This window comes from Erpetoichthys calabaricus, chromosome 12, assembly GCF_900747795.2.
Source record: "Erpetoichthys calabaricus chromosome 12, fErpCal1.3, whole genome shotgun sequence".
Classification (NCBI taxonomy): Eukaryota; Metazoa; Chordata; class Cladistia; order Polypteriformes; family Polypteridae; genus Erpetoichthys; species Erpetoichthys calabaricus.
The window spans coordinates 89,824,994-89,845,458 of record NC_041405.2 but is presented as its reverse complement, the minus strand read 5'-3'; the positions used below and the strand labels follow the sequence as shown (position 1 = coordinate 89,845,458).

Below are 20,465 nucleotides of genomic sequence, written 5' to 3'. Positions count from 1 at the left end.
TCTTTACGAAGCAAATAAGATTAAAACAGTAGCTTTGATCATTGATACTGAGATTATGATTTCTTCTTATTTTTTTTGTTGTCCTTGAAATCTAACATTATTTTTGTCCTGGGCCCCTGAAACACTGTAATGCATTATGCGGTTACAATATATGGTGTATGAATGGATAAAACTATTTGTAAAATAATTTGAAATATGCTGTTAACCAGTAGCCATTTTGCATATCCAGAGCCAACTCAGCTTTCAGGTACTGAAGTCAATAGACAGTAATGTTTGGCTTTTATTCAAAGGTTCTATCAGGAACTGATCTCTTCTCTCTATTAATACTATTATTCAATTGTTTTTTGTCAGTTTGAATAATTTTTATCATCTTTTATAACATTTCCAATCACAAGTCTTTGGAGATATGGTCTTCAGCTAGAGGGGATGAGAAACACCATTAACATCCACGGTCCATGCCAGTGATGATCAAATAAAGAACTAAGCAGGCAAATGGGTTAAACACAGGTAGTGTACATGGTATAAAAATAAACAGAAAAATCATAAACCTCATAGCCTCTCTGGGTCTACCTTTATTAGTTGAGGTCCTTGTCTAATAGGTGGTGTGGCTTGGACACACATACACCCTGCCTCTTTTCCTTCTGCCAGATGAACCCTTGCCCCATCTCACCTTTGCACACCAACATCAGTGAGAATTTCAGATCATAGTAGCCTCATCCATTCCTCTGGTCACATATGGAGACCACCAAAACAGATCTCCTTCTAGTCGCCTTTGTGTGCATTTAGCCCTGACACTTTAGTGACTTTAAACAGGTGGTGTCTTTAATTCAGTCAGCCCTTCTTGTGACTGATCTTTTTAGGGGTTAACTGGGTCCCTGCTCTCACAGCCTGGATCGCTGGGCTTAGCTTCCCCCTGCTGATGCAATTCCTCGCACACTGACACAAGACAACATGCATCTCTTTTTGCACAGCTATGGGATAGAATTGTGACAGCACTGTGAAATGGGAAGGAATCAGAAGATGAAGAATGTAGGCTAAGGGAACGAGCTGAGGTTAAAACTAGAAAGATAATCTAATATGTGATAAACCCAGTAAGTAATCAAAAAGTTGAAGTCATGGAGTCCTAGCAAAAAGATCAAAATGTAAAAAAATTAAAAAGCTAAAAACACTTGCATGCTTTTTTAATTTAATCTACAAACTTGGACAAAGATATGTTTGCAGCATTATGATAATGAGCAGCAGCATCACAGTAACAGATACCCAAAATGGAAATGGCACTAGAAAACAAAATGATGTTGCTGTAAATTCAAATAAAATGAGTAATAAAAACAACAGGTTAAAAATTAAATGAAAGAGAAAAACAAAAGGAAAACAAAAATCTACATAGTTTAAAACTCCATAACCAGGCTTACAGATAAATAAGAAATAATTATTAAACTCAGAAAAAATCAAAAAGTACAGCAATTCATGACACTTTTCTTTAGTTTCAGTGAGCCTGGTCTGTCCTGTACTGCCTTTTATAGCTTTTTGTCACAACAAAAAAAATGACAACGTTCCATAAAGTAAGAGCCACAACACCAAGAGTTGTCATGGATGCTAAACTTTGACATTTATAGAAGGTATAACCTATTCAAATTTGTATTGTTTTCTTTCTTTTTCATGTCTATGCTTATTTTTTTTTTTTTTCTTTTCCTGGAGGACTGGTTAATAATTTAATTGCTGAACTATTTCTGGGTTTGTTCCAGGGAAAGCTGTGCACAGTTCAGTGGATCATAAAGAGCTGTATGGGAGAGGTCCTCACTCTGGAAAATTAAATTCATGGCATTCTCTGCTTTATAGCCTCATCTTGCCAGCCTTCATAAATCATACTCACTGTCTAATTTCACCACAGTGTGGATTAGATTAGTTCAAATGTGTTTTCCTTTATTGCGAGGTGCTTCATCTGTCTACCAGTTACCCCCCATCTTCCCTGTGTACAGAGTGCATGCATTGAGCTTTCAAACTGTCACTTTATTATATATCTAAAAGATGAAAATGAGCAAAGATCAGCAGCTGTACACCTGGGTTGAAAGATACAAGATCCTCTGGTTTGAAATATTGTCTGTCATGAACAGAGCACAGCAAATCTAAACCAGTACGTGACACAAAGCACCCTCGTTATGCCTTTCAATGATTTTACTTAACAGATACATGTTTGTCTGATTTTTAGCTTGGCCTATGGCCTCCCACCAAGTCTAATCTGAGTTTATTTCAGACATCTTTCCCACATTAGCTGTGGCGTTTTCTATTTTTAGTACTGCCTGATGACGTAGATTTGATCAGAGGCCAAACTAGAAAAAGCAAAGATCTGACGCATACAGATAAAATGACTACCTCAGCTTTAGATACTGTTTCTTGAACTAGCCAGAGAAAAGATACAATTCTGGGTCACTGTAAACTATAGTTTAAAGTGTAAACGTAGTGCCCAGTATCATTTGGATTAAAGTTATACAAATTCAGAGAGTTCTGTTTGAGAGCCACTTGATGTTAATATCACATTATAATGGAACACCTTCTTCCCCATGGTCATTGTCTGTTTTTTTCTATCAGGTACATCTGGTGGGAGCTACTAAATTAATGGAAAGATAACGCAACACAAAACAACAAAAAATAAAAAAATAATTACACAGTAACTTAAATACAAGAACGAACACAGGAACATTAGACATTGTAACTGAAAAAGAAGAAGCTAAAAGTACACTAATCTCAACTTCAAAACTTCTGCCTATTGCACTCAATTTTTTTTTACTAAACATTTCTCATCAAAGCCTCATATTCTGCTACAGGAAGTCATTAGAGGCTGGAGTCTATTTCTGGAATCATTAAGAGTCAAGTAAAAATCATCACTGGACAGCATGGCCTGTCCACTGTGGCGTACACACACTCATGCCTAGCCACAGAGTACCAGAAAAAATACCCCACATAGACACAGGGTAAATATGTAACATGCACACAGATAATGAGTGGAATGTGACCAGAACAATCCGTTTCTGAAAGCAACCACATTAACAACTGCGTACCAGTGCCACCTCAATATCATTTTTTAGTAAAACAAAGAATATGTTGACTTAATAAGAGTTTCAATATTGTGCAAACCTGGACAGATTTTCTGCATCTTTAATTTTTTGGTAATTTAAGAAACAGGCATGAGAAATTACCTTTATCAGAATTCAAGGATATCAGGCAATTTCAGTCCCACTTTCTGCAAAGACTTGGGTCCATTGGCTGTTTTGGTTTAGAAGTAGCTGTCCAATAATTTACATGGAATCTCCTGTTTTGAATGCATTGTCAGATTTAATATCCATCCATCTAAATCTCTACTCTCTAATCATAGTCTTGGAATTTGAAGCCCTTCAGTGGCAAGTGCAATTTCCAAAGTCTTTCTAAAAGTAGATGTTTTAAAGTAAATCTATGCAAAAAAATACTCATGGGTAACCCTTCAAATTGGGGTCTTGCACACCCCTATCATATACAAATGTGCTACCCCAGCTTTAACATAGCCGCATGATATTGTCACTAAATATTTTCCTATGATTCTTTGCTCTTAGTGGTAACTGAGTGCCAACTGGAACAACTCAAGCAAAGCTTATATGTTCAACCAATATTCATATTTAATAAACTGTATACTGGTTCTTGAATATTCATTGTCAAGTGTCATAGCTATCTGTGATATGAAGAAAGTGCTGAATTTGAAAGATCAATGCCATCTTTTGCTTTCACATTAGTAAAGGAGACTTTTTTTTCCCAGCTGCACCACTCCATAGCATTCTGTAATGTTTGATAAGGATGTGGTATAGGTCAACTGCTTAACCCAAATTGACATGCAATACATCAGAGCTTGTAGTGTTTGTACAGATACAATCTTGGGATGGGATAGCAATGCAAAGAACACTTCCTTTATGTGATTTAACTCTTCTAAATACAGTGCTTCCAGAAACTCTATAAGATATTCACTGTGCTTCGGCTCACCTTTCAAAAATACTGCAGCACACAACTTGACACGCTTCATATTTATTACAGCTTGCCTGAAGAAGGGGCCTGAGTTGCCTCGAAAGCTTGCATATTGTAATCTTTTTAGTTAGCCAATAAAAGGTGTCATTTTGCTTGGCTTTTCTCTACATTCAAAAAGCTTTAAATGATTCCTCCTGGTCATCCTCACTATAAACTGTATTTCACCCAAAGAGCAGAATTATGCAAAGCATTATAAAAGTAATGTGAGAACAAGAGATCATTAGTACTTTAACCAAAAATGCCATTTAAAGATAAAGCATAGATCAAACAAGACAATAGTAGATTAACTAGATCAAATTTCCATAAGCAATGTGAACATTTAAGGAGGGTCTCTGTGGATGTTAATGTTTTGGCAGACAAATGTGGCATCCTGAACTGCATGTCTGTTTTTTTCGTAATGCACATGACAAATGGATGTCTCTTTGTGAGATAAAAAAGTTTATCTTGATCTTGAATTTGACTTTCAGGAGTACTGAGTTGTCATGTCAGCTCAGGCAAAAAATTTGGTTTTCTTTATTAATGGAAGCCTCACTAATACACTAACAGAGCAACCTACTAAGATAGGTGTATCTTAGCAAATTCCTCAGTCTTTTTTGATATATGCTACACTTTATAGCCTCAGTATTCAGTGGGGCTTTGTGGTCATATAAAAGTCAAATTTAATTACAAATTGCTCAGTGAATGAAATGCACTGTTGAGTGATTGGAAGCAGCAGGATATAAACTCTGCTTATACATTTCAATCAAATGCTCACTTTTGAACCCAGGTTTGATTATATGCTTTGTGTCTGATTATAATAAGAGGGTCACACAGTATTTAAATCTGAGCCCAATCTCCTCTTCCATTGAGGTTTTTATATTCTCCCTGAGTCTGCATATGTTTCTCTAAGTTTTCTGGTTTCATTCCATAGCCCCATTCATTCCTCCCCCAAACTATGCGACTCTTCAATTCCACCCGGGGGGGTAAACGTTAACATTATTCAAAGTTATTGTCTGTTTTTACCTACATTTTTATTACTCTCTAATTTAATATTTTTTTTGTATCAGTATGCTGCTGCTGGAGTATGTGAATTTCCCCTTGGGATTAATAAAGTATCTATCTATCTATCTATCTATCTATCTATCTATCTATCTATCTATCTATCTATCTATCTATCTATCTATCTATCTATCTATCTATCTAATATTAGTTTGATTGGTAACGATAAATTCACCTGAGTGGAGTAAATGTGGATATGTGAGAGACTGAGTGTGCCCTGTGATGGACTGGCATCATCTTCACAGTTGGTTTGGTCTTTGTGTTACGTTGTCTTCTACCTCCCAGACTTTCTCATTCTCACTCCTGAAGCTCTACAGACCGACAATCACAAATCGGCTCTAAACTACATACTGTGACTTGTAGATGATATTCTCAAAAAACACAAATCTAGACTTTAGAAGTTTGTAATATGGCTTAATGAAAGTGCTAACAAAGCATAAGGTAAAATAACATGGTTCATTAGAAAAAGAAATTGTCTTTTAATTTAGAAATATTTGAAACAAGAACTCGCAACTATTTCAGACCTCCAGGACCAATGCTGAGAATCTGATGTGGGTTCAGAAACTAAAAGATTAGCTTTTAATTAGCAATATATTAAAATAAGTATTTAGTCATTCAGTTATTATTTATGTTGTGTTTTCATCAAAAAAATACACTTCATTGTATAAGATGTATTTAAATTCTGCAAACCTCTTGGTCAGGTTAAATTCAAATATGACACCAGTATTATTGTTTGCTCCATATGTTGTTAAGCTGAAATCAAATATATCACAATCCAACAAAATAACGAACAATAAATAAATAAATAGCAGTCCTCCTACCATCTGATGAATACACTAAATGAATACTTGCTTTGGGTCTAAAATAAAAGAAAGCAAGGACATTATAGCATTATTCAATCTTTTGCCCTGACTAAATATCTGAGAGTTGCATAAAGTTCTGTCAATATTTTTTTAACTGCAATTATTATCAAAGTGCCCAAAATGGTAAACATAACAAAGTTACAACATACAGTTAACATTTCAGAGATATGACTGGTTAGGAGTGTAGTCTTACTTTCAAAAAGTTCAAGTCAAAATTCAGAAAATGTACACAATGTTTACTGTATCCTGTGTAATCATTTGTATCTTCAACTAGATTTGATAAAATTTACAGATTCATTCTTGACTCTCAAGGGAAACCTGTTACACTGTTTATCAGAAGTGAATCTTTAAAAATGTATATGAAAAACATTATCCATTAGACAGATTCTAAAACTAAAACAAACTCCATCTATAAAAAATGCATTATTGCAGTACCCCAGGACAAAGAATAAAAATAGTATACACTTAATTTTAAACATACCATTCTGAATTTTTGCATTATTGCTAGAAATGGAAAAATTGTGTTTGTAAACTATAAAGTGTGATTAGGTATTATCCCTTATAAAAAAGTACATCTCTGTGCAACTGTTCAGAATAATGATGCCTATCAATACGCCATTAAAAATAACTAAAAGCATATAAAGCATGTTAATTCCTGTATTCTTTAAAAGTCCCACAAATAGAATTCTATTAGAGTGGACATATCATTAGCATTCAAGGGGTACACTTGGGGGCCACTTTACTAGATACAGCTATTTAATAGTGCATTACTCCCTCACTGGCCCTTAGAACAGGTTCAGTTTTTCAGGGCATGGTCTCAAAAGTGTTGGAACAAAAACTGGTCCATGTTCAGTCCAATGTCTGCCACAGCTACTGTAAAACAGCTGATGGGGAATCTCTAATCTAAATAACTTGCTTCATTTCAATTTGCTGTGGTGACCATGGAGATCCCTGCCTTATGAATCACCTAGCTCTGTCAATTGCAGCATTATTTTGCTGAAAAAGTCAGTTTTCCCAAAGACAATATTTCTGCCATGAAGTGATCAACCTCAGTGATAATCTGTTTAGTTTCCCTGCAGGATTCAAACATTGAGTTTCTCTACACCATTACACCACCAGCAGCCTGAATCATTGATACTCAGCAGAAAGGATCAATTGAATCACGTCTTTTATTTCTTCACAGTTTTCTTGTCTTTCAATCATTATGAATCGGCAACAAACAGGATATGTCAGATCAAGTGATTGTCTTGTCTTACAATGTCTAATGTTTGAGTTCCAGTCCACAGTGAAAGAAAAAAAATATTAACTGCTTGCAAGTTACAAAGGGATAAAAAAAAAGCCTAACAAAGCTGTTTTGCTATAACGGCAGGTCATTCATACAGGCGTCTGTCATGAGACAGGGTGCAGTAAGCTGACCAAGGACAATATCTTTTTATGGAATTCATCTGTAAGGCACAGGAAAGATGACTTTTCTTTCTTTAGGGCCCCTTTTGCAACGTACACAAAATACTGTAGAAATGGTTAGCCAATTCACGCAATGTAAGATGAAATGCTTAGATAAACATATTGTGCTTATTGGGCTCTTGACACTCTTGATTCACTGACTCAATGTCTTAGTTGTGTTTCTGAATGGATGAGTAGTAATTTTCTCAAATTAAATAAGGAGAAAACAGAAATTTTAGTGATTGGCAAAAATGGATATAATGAGGTTATTAGAAATAAACTTGATGCATTAGGATTAAGTCAAGAAGGAGGTAAAGAATTTAGGGGTAACTATTGACTCTGACCTGAATTTTAAATCACATATTAATCAGATTACTAGGACAGCATTTTTTCATTTAAGAAATATAGCAAAAGTTAGACCTCTTATAACATTGCAAGATGCTGAGAAATTAGTTCACACTTTTGTTTTCAGTCGACTAGAATACTGTAATGCACTCCTCTCGGGAATACCCAAAAAAGACATTAATCGATTGCAACTAGTGCAGAATGCAGCTGCCAGAATCTTAACTAGGAAAAGAAAAAACAAGCACATCTCTCAAGTTTTGATGTCACTACACTGATTACCTGTGTCATTTAGAATTGACTTTAAAATACTGCTTATGGTTTACAAAGCCTTAAATAATCTCGCTCCATCCAATATTTCAGAATGCCTTTCACTTTACATTCCAAATCATAACCTTAGATCTTCAAATGAGTGTCTGCTTATTATTCCAAGAGCTAAACTTAAAAGAAGTGGTGAGGCAGCCTTCTGCTATTATGCTTGTAAAATCTGGAATAACTTACTGATAGAAATTTACCAGGCTAATACAGTGGAGCACTTTAAAAAACAGCTACAAACACATTATTTTAACATGGCTTTCTCATAGCTTCATTTTAGTGTATCCCTGATATTCTGTATGTGCTTTTAATTATCATTATCATTCCTGGTGGCTCTGAAATCCGTACTAACACCTACTTTCTCTTCTGTTCTTCTTCCGGTTTTCTGTGGTGGTGATCTGCGCCACCACCACCTAATCAAAGCACCGTGATGTCCCTACACTGATGGATTAAAGGGCAGAACTCCACATGACCATCATCATCAAGTTCTTCCATATGAACCCTGAATACAATGAGGACTTATCATTTATGTTAGGTAGAATGCCTAGAGGGGGTTGGGTGGTCTCGTGGCCTGGAACCCCTGCAGATTTTATTTTTTTCTCCAGCCGTCTGGAGTTTTGTTTGCTTTTTCTGTCTTCCCTGGCCATCGGACCTTACTTTTACTCTATGTTAATTAGTGTTCTCTAATTCTATTTTCTAATTTATTTTGTCTTTTTTCTCTTTCTTCATTGTGTAAAGCACTTTGAGCTACATCATTTGTAGGAAAATGTGCTATATAAATAAATGTTGTTGTTGTTGTTGTTATTGATAAGTATGGGGAAGGGTGAGGGAGGAAAAATATTAAAAGTCAAGTGAAACAGGGGAGCTTTGCTCTTCTGCCTTGTAACATAGAATTTCATGTACTCATCTGTGACTGAATAAAGACTGATTGATTGAACTATTCCTGTCTTCCTCGGAGATCTCCTTCTACACCACTACTACCACCTCTTAGTGTTTTACCCAAACATGGTCCTATTTGTTTAGCACCAATGTCATTAGTTGACTGACTGTAGACTGTGTAAGTTATGCCAATCTGCATTAGCCTCTTGTATTGGAAGTCTTGTTTAGATTACAACACTACTGTTAGTTGACCTTTTCTTGGGTGGTACCCAATCACAATATAACTGTGAGCTGTTATAACTGAAAGCCCTTCCTGATACACACATGCAGATACTACGCCAACCAATATTATGTGGTGTTCAAACCCTATTATATCTTGATCACTCTCCTTCTAATTTACACACACAATCCTTTATCTGTCTATTTTAATGTGTGTATACAAGCACTGACTATGAGCTTAATTATAAAGGAAGGGTAGGTGTACCAAATCATCTGGACATGTAGGATGGATTCTGTTAAATTCACAGAAAACATTATTGACATTAGGTACATACACCTTAAAACAAATTTCCTAATTGCTCTGCATACTATCTGCAAAGGAGAAACAAAAGTTAATGTTTTAATAAATACGAATGTATTTGGCAGAGGCATTATTTGTCAGTATACAGTGTACAGCGTAATATGAATGACTTTGTGTTAAGAAGTCTTTAATGTTGAACTTGTATAGAGTAAACAACAACCTGCAAAGTAAATAATATTCTGCTGGGTGTATTTTATGCTATTAGGTTCAGATATTTTCCATATCTACATAGATATTGTTATGAGTATTGGTGACTTATTAGTCATGTAAGACTCATTTTGACCTTTTTAAATTGAGATCCTTGTGCTTTTGGTGAGGAGCAGTAGATGGGAATTGTTCTACACCAAACCAACATCCCATCAGAGGGAAAAGTAAAGATCTTAAAAACAGTTTTGTGATCAAATTTATGCTTATCAAAAGTGTATTAATACAGTACACATTCTGTACAGGTCATTAAACTGGTAGCAAGCAAGTCTTAAAAACCGAAATCCAAAATATTGAGGCAATGTGTTGTGTGTCTCATTAAACCTTTTTTAAAGTATACTGTTTGTGTACATTTCAAGTATTTAATCACATTGAACACGTTACATTTTTCATTAAAGTTATTATTTACTGATAGTTGTAACTTTGTGTTTGTAAATCAGATGAAAGATTGTTGTTAATAAATAATAAAATGAGTTCAAATAACTGCAGATTTAGCATTTTCTATTTAAGTGGTAAAGTAATATTTGTTTAAGGATAATAAGAATTTCCATCTCTACATCTCGATATTTGTAAACAACTAACATTCATTATTGAAATCAAGTCTTGACCAGTTATTATTGTCAGGATTGTCATAGAATGAGCTGTAAGGAGCAGGTGAGCAGCTGTATAGGTTAGCTTGTCTTAAGGAAGTCAGTGAGGTTGATCTTTTCAGGGGTAATCAGTCATGTTTCTTTGACCTCTGCAGAAAAAGAACAATTTCAGAGTGCCTCTTGACTCCACGGTTACATCTTTCCCACGCTTTTGAACAACAGGGGAACATCTAAGGAAATCTATATGGAAATGAAATAGACAAAGCAGGAGAAGCAGGAGTGGAACTACTGTTTCCTTTTGTTAAGATGTCATGTTGTCTTTTGTTTATTTTGATAAAGATGTTGCATTCTTGAGGACTGAAATAATAAGAAAAAAATTGATGGGAAAAACATTTTCAGTCACAGTTTTTGCATTTAGTTTTTAACATGATGGACTGCATGTACTATGTTACTTTAATCTGAATAGTTTGAACATGGTCTATCAATCTTTTTTAATGATATTTTTGATACTGCCAACAAGATTGTAATGGCCTTGTTCATTCTTTTCCCAAATAGTTACTTCAGTAAAGGAGCTCTGATGTGTACAGTGGCAATGTCTAGTCCTGGACGGAAAGCAACCACTTCACAGAGCATCTATCTGATCTAGCTGTAGATATTGATGCTAATAAAAATGCATGTGTTACCTATAATAAGCCTTTTAAAAATGAGTTCAGTGTTCTCGAATTGATTATAAATGTAGTAGTTGTTATCTGACACACACACACACATTTACACTTACTTCAACCGGGACAATTTACACTCGCCTATCAACATAATCAGAACGTCTTTAAGGCATGGAAGGAAACCTCTGCGTCTAAAATGAGAAGTATGAACCTAGTGTGGGATAAAGCACCACCTAGTGGACAAAACACGTACTCTGCTGCAGGTGCAAAGTAAACCTTGCTACGGAGGTTGCAGTCAGCATGTTAGACCCAGAAGATTAGTTTAGATTAGCTGTAGCTCAATTTGCAAGGAAGTACCGCGTTCACATTGTAAGAGACAAGTGAAGACCATTCATAAATGTGATGGACCAGGCGCTAATCAGATGCCCTCTGTTTGACTTTCTACTGAAAACGTAATTTAATAAGGCAGCTTAGGTAATGAGATGCTTTACAAATGCAGATAATAACATTATCTGGAAGTGATAATATTGAAAAACAGTATGATTTATTCAGGGGAACTGCAATACATTTAAAATATTTAATATAAAAGCAGGTGCCACAATACATTAAGCTTTAGGATCCGAATTAATTAATTTCTAACCAGCGTGCTCGGTTAAGTGGTTGAAAGCATACAAGAGAGAGATCCTCTGCTCAACGAATCTTTACATTTAAATACTAATACTGACAACACAGACATTAATAAACATATAGCATATGCTGAAATACTTTTGAAACTGTTCCTGAAATGTACATTCCAGTTTACTTTAGGGGTTTTATTATTAAGCATTACTGAGACATTTCTTTGAATGCAAAATTGAAAAGTAGAGAGAGTAAATGGATGTACGATGTAAAATAAGAGTAAAACATTCAATGCCGATTAAAACATAACGAGTATTTTTGCATGCTTCACTGTATTTCGGTTTTAACAATGGTCATATGATCAATAGGACAATAAATATAGACATCTTCAAATGAATTACGAAATAAAAGACTTGCATTTTGTTTAAAACTGTATGAGTATATACCTAGCCATCCATGCATCTGATATGAAAACCGCTTAATCCAGTTCTGCATCACTGTAGCCTCAGCATTTATGTAAGATAGTGCACATTAAAAATCAATGTATGTATCAACAGCTGCACGATTAACATCTCCGCTTATCTCGACTGAGATTTATGTTAGTAAATGCACGAGTTTTTTTTTTTTTTTCAAAAATCAAGATATGAAGAGAAATATTAAATACAGTACACGCGAAAACATTTTTAGATCGTTTTTGTAATTTTTATACCAGAGTCTTAGGCATGAAACGTACTTACTGTAATTTTATTATCAACCAGATATCGCATATAAATTAAACTTTAAATATGTTATTTGCTGCATACTTTGGTTAGTTTCTGAACAATACCCATTTTCGTTACTTAGTGTATCAAAAGGCTATCGCAAATAACTAGTAGCCACATGTGTATATAATGGTAAAACGTAAAGTAGTGTAAATATATAAATAAATAACAGCCTACGCATGTACAGTATACGGAAATACAGACCAAGCTATCCAAAGGCGGGTGTCATTATATACTGCACGTGGGTGATGCTATGAAAATAGTTTTATGATCTTAGGAAGTTTTAGTTAGTCTTTTTTATGAGATTGACTTCAATAACGTGCTGTACAATATGTTCTGTCAGCGTGGGTAGAAGTTCGGATTTGGTACTCTGTAGTATTGTTTCAATACTTATGATCGAAAACATGTTGAAAGAAAATCGCCTTTTTAATAGGATAGACAGACAGACAGACAGACGCAGGCACGAGTCTCATTGAGAGAACTTCATTTTTTAAACAAAAGTAAATGAGATGAGCTGTATAACATTGTCATCTGTATAGTGTTTTTTTATGTTTTTAACTATCTATAGAAAACTAATTTTAAAGAATTATAAAACGTCCGCACTTACCAATTATACAGGTAACCGTTAACATCACTGCTATAAAGCGCATGATGCTGTACAATCTTTGCATGATTGGAACTTTAGTCCAAATTCAAATTGCCAGTCTTCCAAGGCTTTATTTATATAAATTTTCCCGTTAATAATAAAGTTTCAATCTGCAGACGTGAAGACCTGTTCGTCGTTAAATGACAATAATTCTTCTATTGAATGAAAAATAAACATATCCAGGGAAATTATATAATCCGGTTTTCCATTTTTCAGAGGGAGGTTTTAAAGGGTTAAGTATACCTTATGATATAGCTTGAAAAATCAACTATGTCCTAATATCAGTCCCGTTTAAGACATTGTAGTGCCATCTGATACATGAAAAGTATAATATTGGAGCCTCCAGATGAACAGGTGGGTAGACAAATCTTCTTAAGATAGGATGCGAAAACGTTGTGATTCCTTTTTTTGGCAACAGCTAATAAACCATTGGACTAAACAAGAGAAAATCCTCCTTTAAATTGCGTAAAATCAATGAAGTAATAGAGGCAAAAAAACGTGAGAAAAGGTAAAGCTGTGCATCTTCTTTAGCAAGTGTTTACTTGGAGTGAGCTCTGAGCTGCTCGTCACTAGCAGCAAAACCTTTATAGTCCTTAAACTGAGGAAGGAGGTAACGTCATAACTGCGAAGGGTGAATCGCGCTAAGTGTGTCACAGGCTCTGACTGTGCCTCTCAGAAGCTTGAAATGTTTTCCTCTTCTTAAAAAAATCTCTTCCTTATGTGTCTGTGCCGCGCTCTGGAATGTCAAAATTCCTTCAGACAATCAACGGAGAAAAAAGAAAGAGAGAGGGAGAGACATGAAGAGCGAGGCAGGGGGAAAAGGGAGCCTTGGAACGCATTCACTCTTGCTTAAAAGAGAGACTAAATATGCGAAGGTTTTAGGTATGACTGTGCACTTTGTTCACTCTAAAATGGGAACGGCTTCCAGCATTTTGGTTCATTAAACGATCGGCGCAACAACATAATATGTTCTATATTATTTTCTACTCTTGCCCTCTTTCTCTGTCTCTCACTGCCTCGACAGATTGGATACGATTTAACGTTTTTCTTCATAATATATTTACAATTTAAAATAGAAAAAGATTACCATCTTATCCTGACTAAATCAGCAATACTTACTGTATAATGATCTGTTACATTACGCCACCATATCCTTCCCCTGTTTTCAAAATATAAATAAACTACTGGTAAATGCAGCATTCGAATGACCACCTATGGGACGACATGAGAGGAATCTGAATTTAGTTTAATAAAAGCTGTCCATCACGACTTCCTTCAGGGATTGTAAAGTTAAAGAGAACGGGCAATCTTTCTCCTGAGGCTCTAAATTGGAGCACTGAAGTGCAATCAAAACCAAATATGGCAAATGTCCAGTGCCAAACGGTTTCTGGAAACATGTAATTTGAGAAATCATTGGATATTTAACCTCCTCAGATGATCAATGCAAATGAGGGACTGACAATCTGTTGCTTGGGACTCTTTGTGAATGTTTAAGAGGTAAACAGTCAAAATGCACTCAATATTTTAAATGCACTCAACATTTTTAAAAAGTCATCTAATCAAGGGAAAACCATACCTTCAGTTGGATTAGAGTTGAGTTGACACCATCTCATTCTTTTCCAGTATACATTATGACCTCAGAGTTGAATGTCTAAAATTAACACTTTTGAAACAGATTTTTCATACTACCAAACTGTAGCTTATTCAAAACCATAGCAATATACTGTATATCAGCATCCTCAAAGTCATTTAATTCAATCAAGGGTTGCATGGTCAGTGTCTCTTCTGGCCATGATGTGTGTAATGTAGGAAACAGATCTATAAATGTCACCAGTCTATTATAGAGTTCACTCAATTAATATTCTGTTCATCTAACTGGGAAAAAAGGTGGGAAACTGGAGTACCCAAAGGAATACCTACACAGACAAAGGGAGAACAAGCAAACTCCACACAGACAATGTCCTAGAGCCAAATCTATCTGTGAATAACTGCACTGCCATACTACTACGCAAATAGTTGTACTGTTGAGATGTTAGATAAATGTTGCACTGTCTGGTATACAAATAACATTTCTTAAGTGTCACCCTAACTACCTGCATAAATTCTGATTCAAACATATTGGACAAAATTATCTAGTTCACTGTTTTAAATTTATTTTTTAAAAGGTATGATCAAAAAACAATTAAATAATTTAATAATGCAACTTTACATGTGAATAAAAATATCTTGATGTAATTTTAATATAACATAATAAAACAGTCTTAAATAGAGTGATAAAAACAAAACAATTAATTCTTTCTTATGGTCTAGAATATCCTGACAAAAATCAATGCATTAAGAACACAGTACCTCCACACGTCATGTGAGACGAGCTGCCATTTCAGTGATCAATCAAAACATCATACTACTTTCCCGAAATGTAAATTTCAACAGGTTAGCCTATTTTATTTGCAACATCAAATAACACTTGATTTGAAAGCAAAATAAGGCCGTATGGTGTAAAGAATAAAAGATCAATACTCAGAAGTCAACTCTGCTCACCAGCACTATTGCATAACTTTAATTTTTCTGCGTACAGCTACACTTCTTCTTATTTCAAAATGCCATTTGCTTGCCAGTATCTTTAGAGGATTGATGTTGCTGATAAAGCGGCTAGCATGTAGAAACACTGTGCCTTACAGTATGTGTTTTCCTGGAATTTATTCAGTGCTGAAAAATTTAGATATATTGTCAAAATGCATTATTTTTTAGCATTATTTAAAATGTTTATGGTGGTTACTGCTTTTGCCTTAAAGCTCCAGAGTTTCTAAGTTTAAATCTTAGCCCTCGGGAGTTTCTAAGCAGGTTCTTCATGTTTTTCCAGTGACCATGTGGATGTTGTTTATTTACCAATCCCAAATAAATGCAGGTTGGGTTAGCCTAGAGGGAGTGTGGCTGTGCATGCGTGTTTGCATTGTAATGATACACAACCCAAGGTTTGTGCACATCTTATGTATGCCTAATGTTGCTGAAATAGGCACAGCTTCTGCAAGACAATCCAAAACTCCTCCATCAATGCTCCTTTAATGGAAGTAATGGGTTTGAAAACTGAAATGTTTAGCAGCAAATTTTATTAAACTATGAATAGTATAGTGTTGTAGTCAACCATACTTCCTAACAGATCCCAGAGATTAGGCTAAAAATCCAGCCTGGTCATTATATTTGTGGGGTCTTTCCATTCCACCCAAAGTCATGCAGGATAAATTAACTGGCAAATCTAGCTGATTTGCCAGAGAGCTCTATACAGTGTATGAATAAGCTGATTTGAATTGCATTTGTGAAAATAATCTACATTTTTCTTCATGATGGAACAGAACAGAAAATTGATTTATAAGTCGCAAGGGCTCTGCTCTATATACTAAGTGTGTTACCTAAATTTACACATGAGTAGTCAACACCCACACATTCCTTTTTGCTTACCTGCACTGAAAATGTGCTTAAATCCTGAAAATGAAAGCACAAAGAAATAAAATTGAAATAATGCCAATTCATTAGGTTAGAATACAACTTCTATACTGATGAAAATAAAATCTTCTACTGGAAACATGAATCCTCATTAACAGCAGCTACAACAGAAAATGAAGCTATTTAAGGTGACCTAACTAGTTTAGAAATGAAAAAAAAAATATTCCTAATGAAACATTACAGGTAAAGAAGTATGTCAACAGAAATTAAACATTGCAGTTCATTTTGATATGGAAATCATCTTGTATTCAATAAAATGACAATTACAGTATGAAATGCCTTCTCATTTGAAAATTTTGACGTAATGTTGAGCACTGAAATATTAATATCCATCCATCCATCCATTGTCCACCGCTTATCCGTTTAAGTCGGGTCGCAGGAGCAGCAGCCTAAGCAGGGAAGCCCAGACCTCCCTCTCCCCGGCCACCTCCTCCAGCTTCTCTGGGGGGACCCCGGGAGATATAATCCCTTCAACGTGTCCTGGGTCTGCCCCGTGGCCTTCTCCCAGTGGGACATGCCCGGAACACCCTCCTAGGGAGGCGTCTAGGGCCGAACCACCTCAACTTACTCTTCTCAATGTAGCGGAGCAGCAACTCTACTCTGAGTCTCTACCGAATAACTGAACTCCTCAACCTCTCTCTAATGGAAAGTCCAGCCACCCTGTGGAGAAAACTCATTTCGGCCACTTGTATTTGCGATCTTGCTCTTTCGGTTACTACCCAAAGCTCGTGGCCATAGGTGAGGGTAGGAACGTAGATCGACTGGTAAATCAACAGTTTCGCCTTTTGGCTCAGCTCTGTCTTCACCACGATGGACAGTTGCAGAACCTGCATTACTGCGGATGCCGCACCGATCTGTCTGTCAACCTCCCGCTGTATTCTTCCCTCACTCATGAACAAGACCCTGAGATACTTGAACTCCTCCAATGTGTTCCCAACCTGCAGAGAGCATTCCACCCTTTTCTGGCAGAGAACATGGCCTCGGATTTAGAGGTGCTGACTCATCCCCGCCGATTCACACTCGGCTGTGAACCGCTCCAGTGAGAGCTGGAGGTCACTGTCCGATGAAGCCAAGAGAACCACGTCATCCGCAAATATCAGAGACGAGACTCTGAGGTCACCGAACCAGACCCCCTATATAAATACATATATATATTTATCATATAAATATTAATATCATGTTTTTAAATATTTTTATTAAATTATTTTAACAGAAATATCGTAAACGGTTAGATTCATCATTCTGGACTTTTGGTCATTGAGTTATTTAGGTGTCTGGATTGAACTGGACTATATATTATTTCTAATATATCTTTACAATGTACTGCATGTGTGTAAATAACTGTCCTGAATATTATAAAACATCATGGGCAGCAGGGTGGGGCAGTGATTAGTGCTTCTACCTCTTGGATTCTGTATTTGAATCCTGCACCTGGTAGTTATTCTTGTGGAGTTTCTACTTCTCCTGTGCTCTTTGTAGATTTTGTGCTGGGGTACAGTTTTTCCAATTCACATTCCTAATAACTTGTGTGTTAGCTTAAATGGCAACTTCTAAATTTCCCTTGTGAGTGTACATACAGTCATATGAAAAAGTTTGGGAACCCCTCTTAATTTTTTGGATTTTTGTTTATCATTGGCTGAGCTTTCAAAGTAGCAACTTCCTTTTAATATATGACATGCCTTATGGAAACAGTAGTATTTCAGCAGTGACATTAAGTTTATTGGATTAGCAGAAAATATGCAATATGCATCATAACAAAATTAGACAGGTGCATAAATTTGGGCACCCCAACAGAGATATTACATCAATACTTAGTTTTGCCTCCTTTTGCAAATATAACAGCCTCTAGACGCCTCTTGTAGCCTTTGACAAGTGTCTGAATTCTGGATGGAGGAATTTTTGACCATTCCAAACAAAATCTCTCCAGTTCAGTTAAATTTGATAGCTGCCGAGCATGGACAGCCTGCTTCAAATCATCCCATAGATTTTTGATGATATTCAAGTCAGGAGACTGTGATAGCCATTCCAAAACATTGCACTTCTCCCTCTGCATGAATGCCTTTGTTGATTTCAAACTGTGTTTTAGGTCATTGTCTTGCTGGAATATCCAACCCCTGCATAACTTCAACTTTGTGACTGATGCTTGAACATTATCCTGAAGAATTTGTTGATATTGGGTTGAATTCATCCAACCCTCGACATTAACAAGAGCCCCAGTCCCTGAACTAGCCACACAGCCCCACAGCATGATGGAACCTCCACCAAATTTGACAGTAGGTAGCAGGTGTTTTTCTTGGAATGCGGTTTTCTTCTTCCTCCATGCAAAGCGCTTTTTGTTATCATCAAATAACTCAATTTTTATCTCATCAGTCCAAATCGCTTTGTTCCAAAATGAATCTGGCTTGTCTAAATGAGCATTTGCATACAACAAGCAACTCTGTTAGTGGTGTGAGTGCAGAAAGGGCTTCTTTCTCATCACCCTGCCATACAGATGTTCTTTGTGCAAATTGCGCTGAATTATAGAAGGATGTACAGATATCCCATCTGCAACAAGATGTTCTTGCAGGTCTTTGGTGATGATCTGTGGGTTGTCTGTAACCATTCTCACAATCCTGCCCATATGCCACTCCTGTATTTTTTTGGCCTGCCAGACCTGGGTTTAACAGCAACTGTGCCTGTGGCCTTCCATTTCCTGATTACATTCCTTACAGTTGAAACTGACAGTTTAAACCTTTGAGATAGCTTTTTGTCGCCTTTCCCCTAAACCATGATACTGAACAATCTTTGTTTTCAGATCTTTTGAGAGTTGCTTTGAGGATCCCATGCTGTCACTCTTCAGAGGAGAGTCAAAGGGAAGCATAACTTGCAACTGACCACCTTAAATACCTTTTCTCGTGATTGGACACACCTGTCTATGAAGTTCAAGGCTTAACGAGCTAATCCAACCAATTTGGTGTTGCAAGTAATCAGCATTGAGCAATTACATGCATTCAAATCAGCAAAATTACAAGGGGACCCAAATTTGTGCACAGCCAGTGTTTCACATTTAATTTAATTTCATACAACTAAATACTGCTTCACTAAATATCTTTGTTCAGAAAACACCTCAGTACTCAGATGTTCCTAGGAAATGAAAGACATACCACTGTTATCTTTTTTGTTGAAAGTACAGTAAATTATTATGCAGGCTGAGAGGGGTTCCCAAACTTTTTCATATGACTGTATATGTAGGTCCTGATTAAGACTGGTGCCCTATCTAGGGCAGTTTTCAGTGTTCCTCCAAATCCTAGATTCAGGACCCCAGTGGGCTTGACAATGTTATGCTATGTTATTTCCATAAGAGGCAGACATTTTTAGATCTCCACTTATCAATGCAGACATTACTTTTGTACTTTATTAATAGACAATTGGGTGGTTTTCCGCAAACTGAGAAATTGTTTTCATTGTAATGATTTCCATGATTTTCATGTAACATCATTTAGCCTATGACATGAATTTCCAATATATTCCAATATAACGTTTTTGAAGCACAGTTCTTTACAAACTTTTTCCCTTGTAGAAACAAACACTGTGTAAGTTACTGTGCCAATGCAGAACAAACATTTTAGGACAAGTCAAGTCAAGTCAAGTTGGGTAGCATGCACTGGTACAGTGCATTGCCGCACCCACTACATGGCGAAACAACTCGGGATCCCAGTTTGCAACCCCCCAGGCAGACACACGGTCGAGTCCCACCCTCCAGAAATGACCCTCTATCTGCCGCAGCCAGGTGTTACGTGGGTGACCCCTTGGCCTGGTCCAGCCACTCAGGTCCCCAACAATGAGGATCTTACAAGCCGGATCACCCTCGGGGAAACACGCCACATGGGCGTAGTGCTGTAACTGACGCTCCCTCACAATGCAGGTAATGTGCCTCATTTGGGTCTCCATGAGCAACCACTCATTCGACACAAAGTCAAACCAACGGTAC

General features: G+C 36.3%; 1 protein-coding gene across 1 annotated transcript in view; it reads right to left on the bottom strand.

Moving 5' to 3' along the window:
• kdrl (kinase insert domain receptor like) overlaps nucleotides 1-13,796 on the bottom strand; it is a 159,289-nt gene extending 145,493 nt beyond the window's left edge. The window contains exon 1 of the mRNA XM_028815839.2: nucleotides 12,953-13,796. Coding sequence (XP_028671672.1) covers nucleotides 12,953-13,016 — 64 coding nt within the window. The 5' untranslated portion in view covers nucleotides 13,017-13,796. The remainder of the gene's footprint in view (nucleotides 1-12,952) is intronic.
• Nucleotides 13,797-20,465: the final 6,669 nt, after the last annotated feature.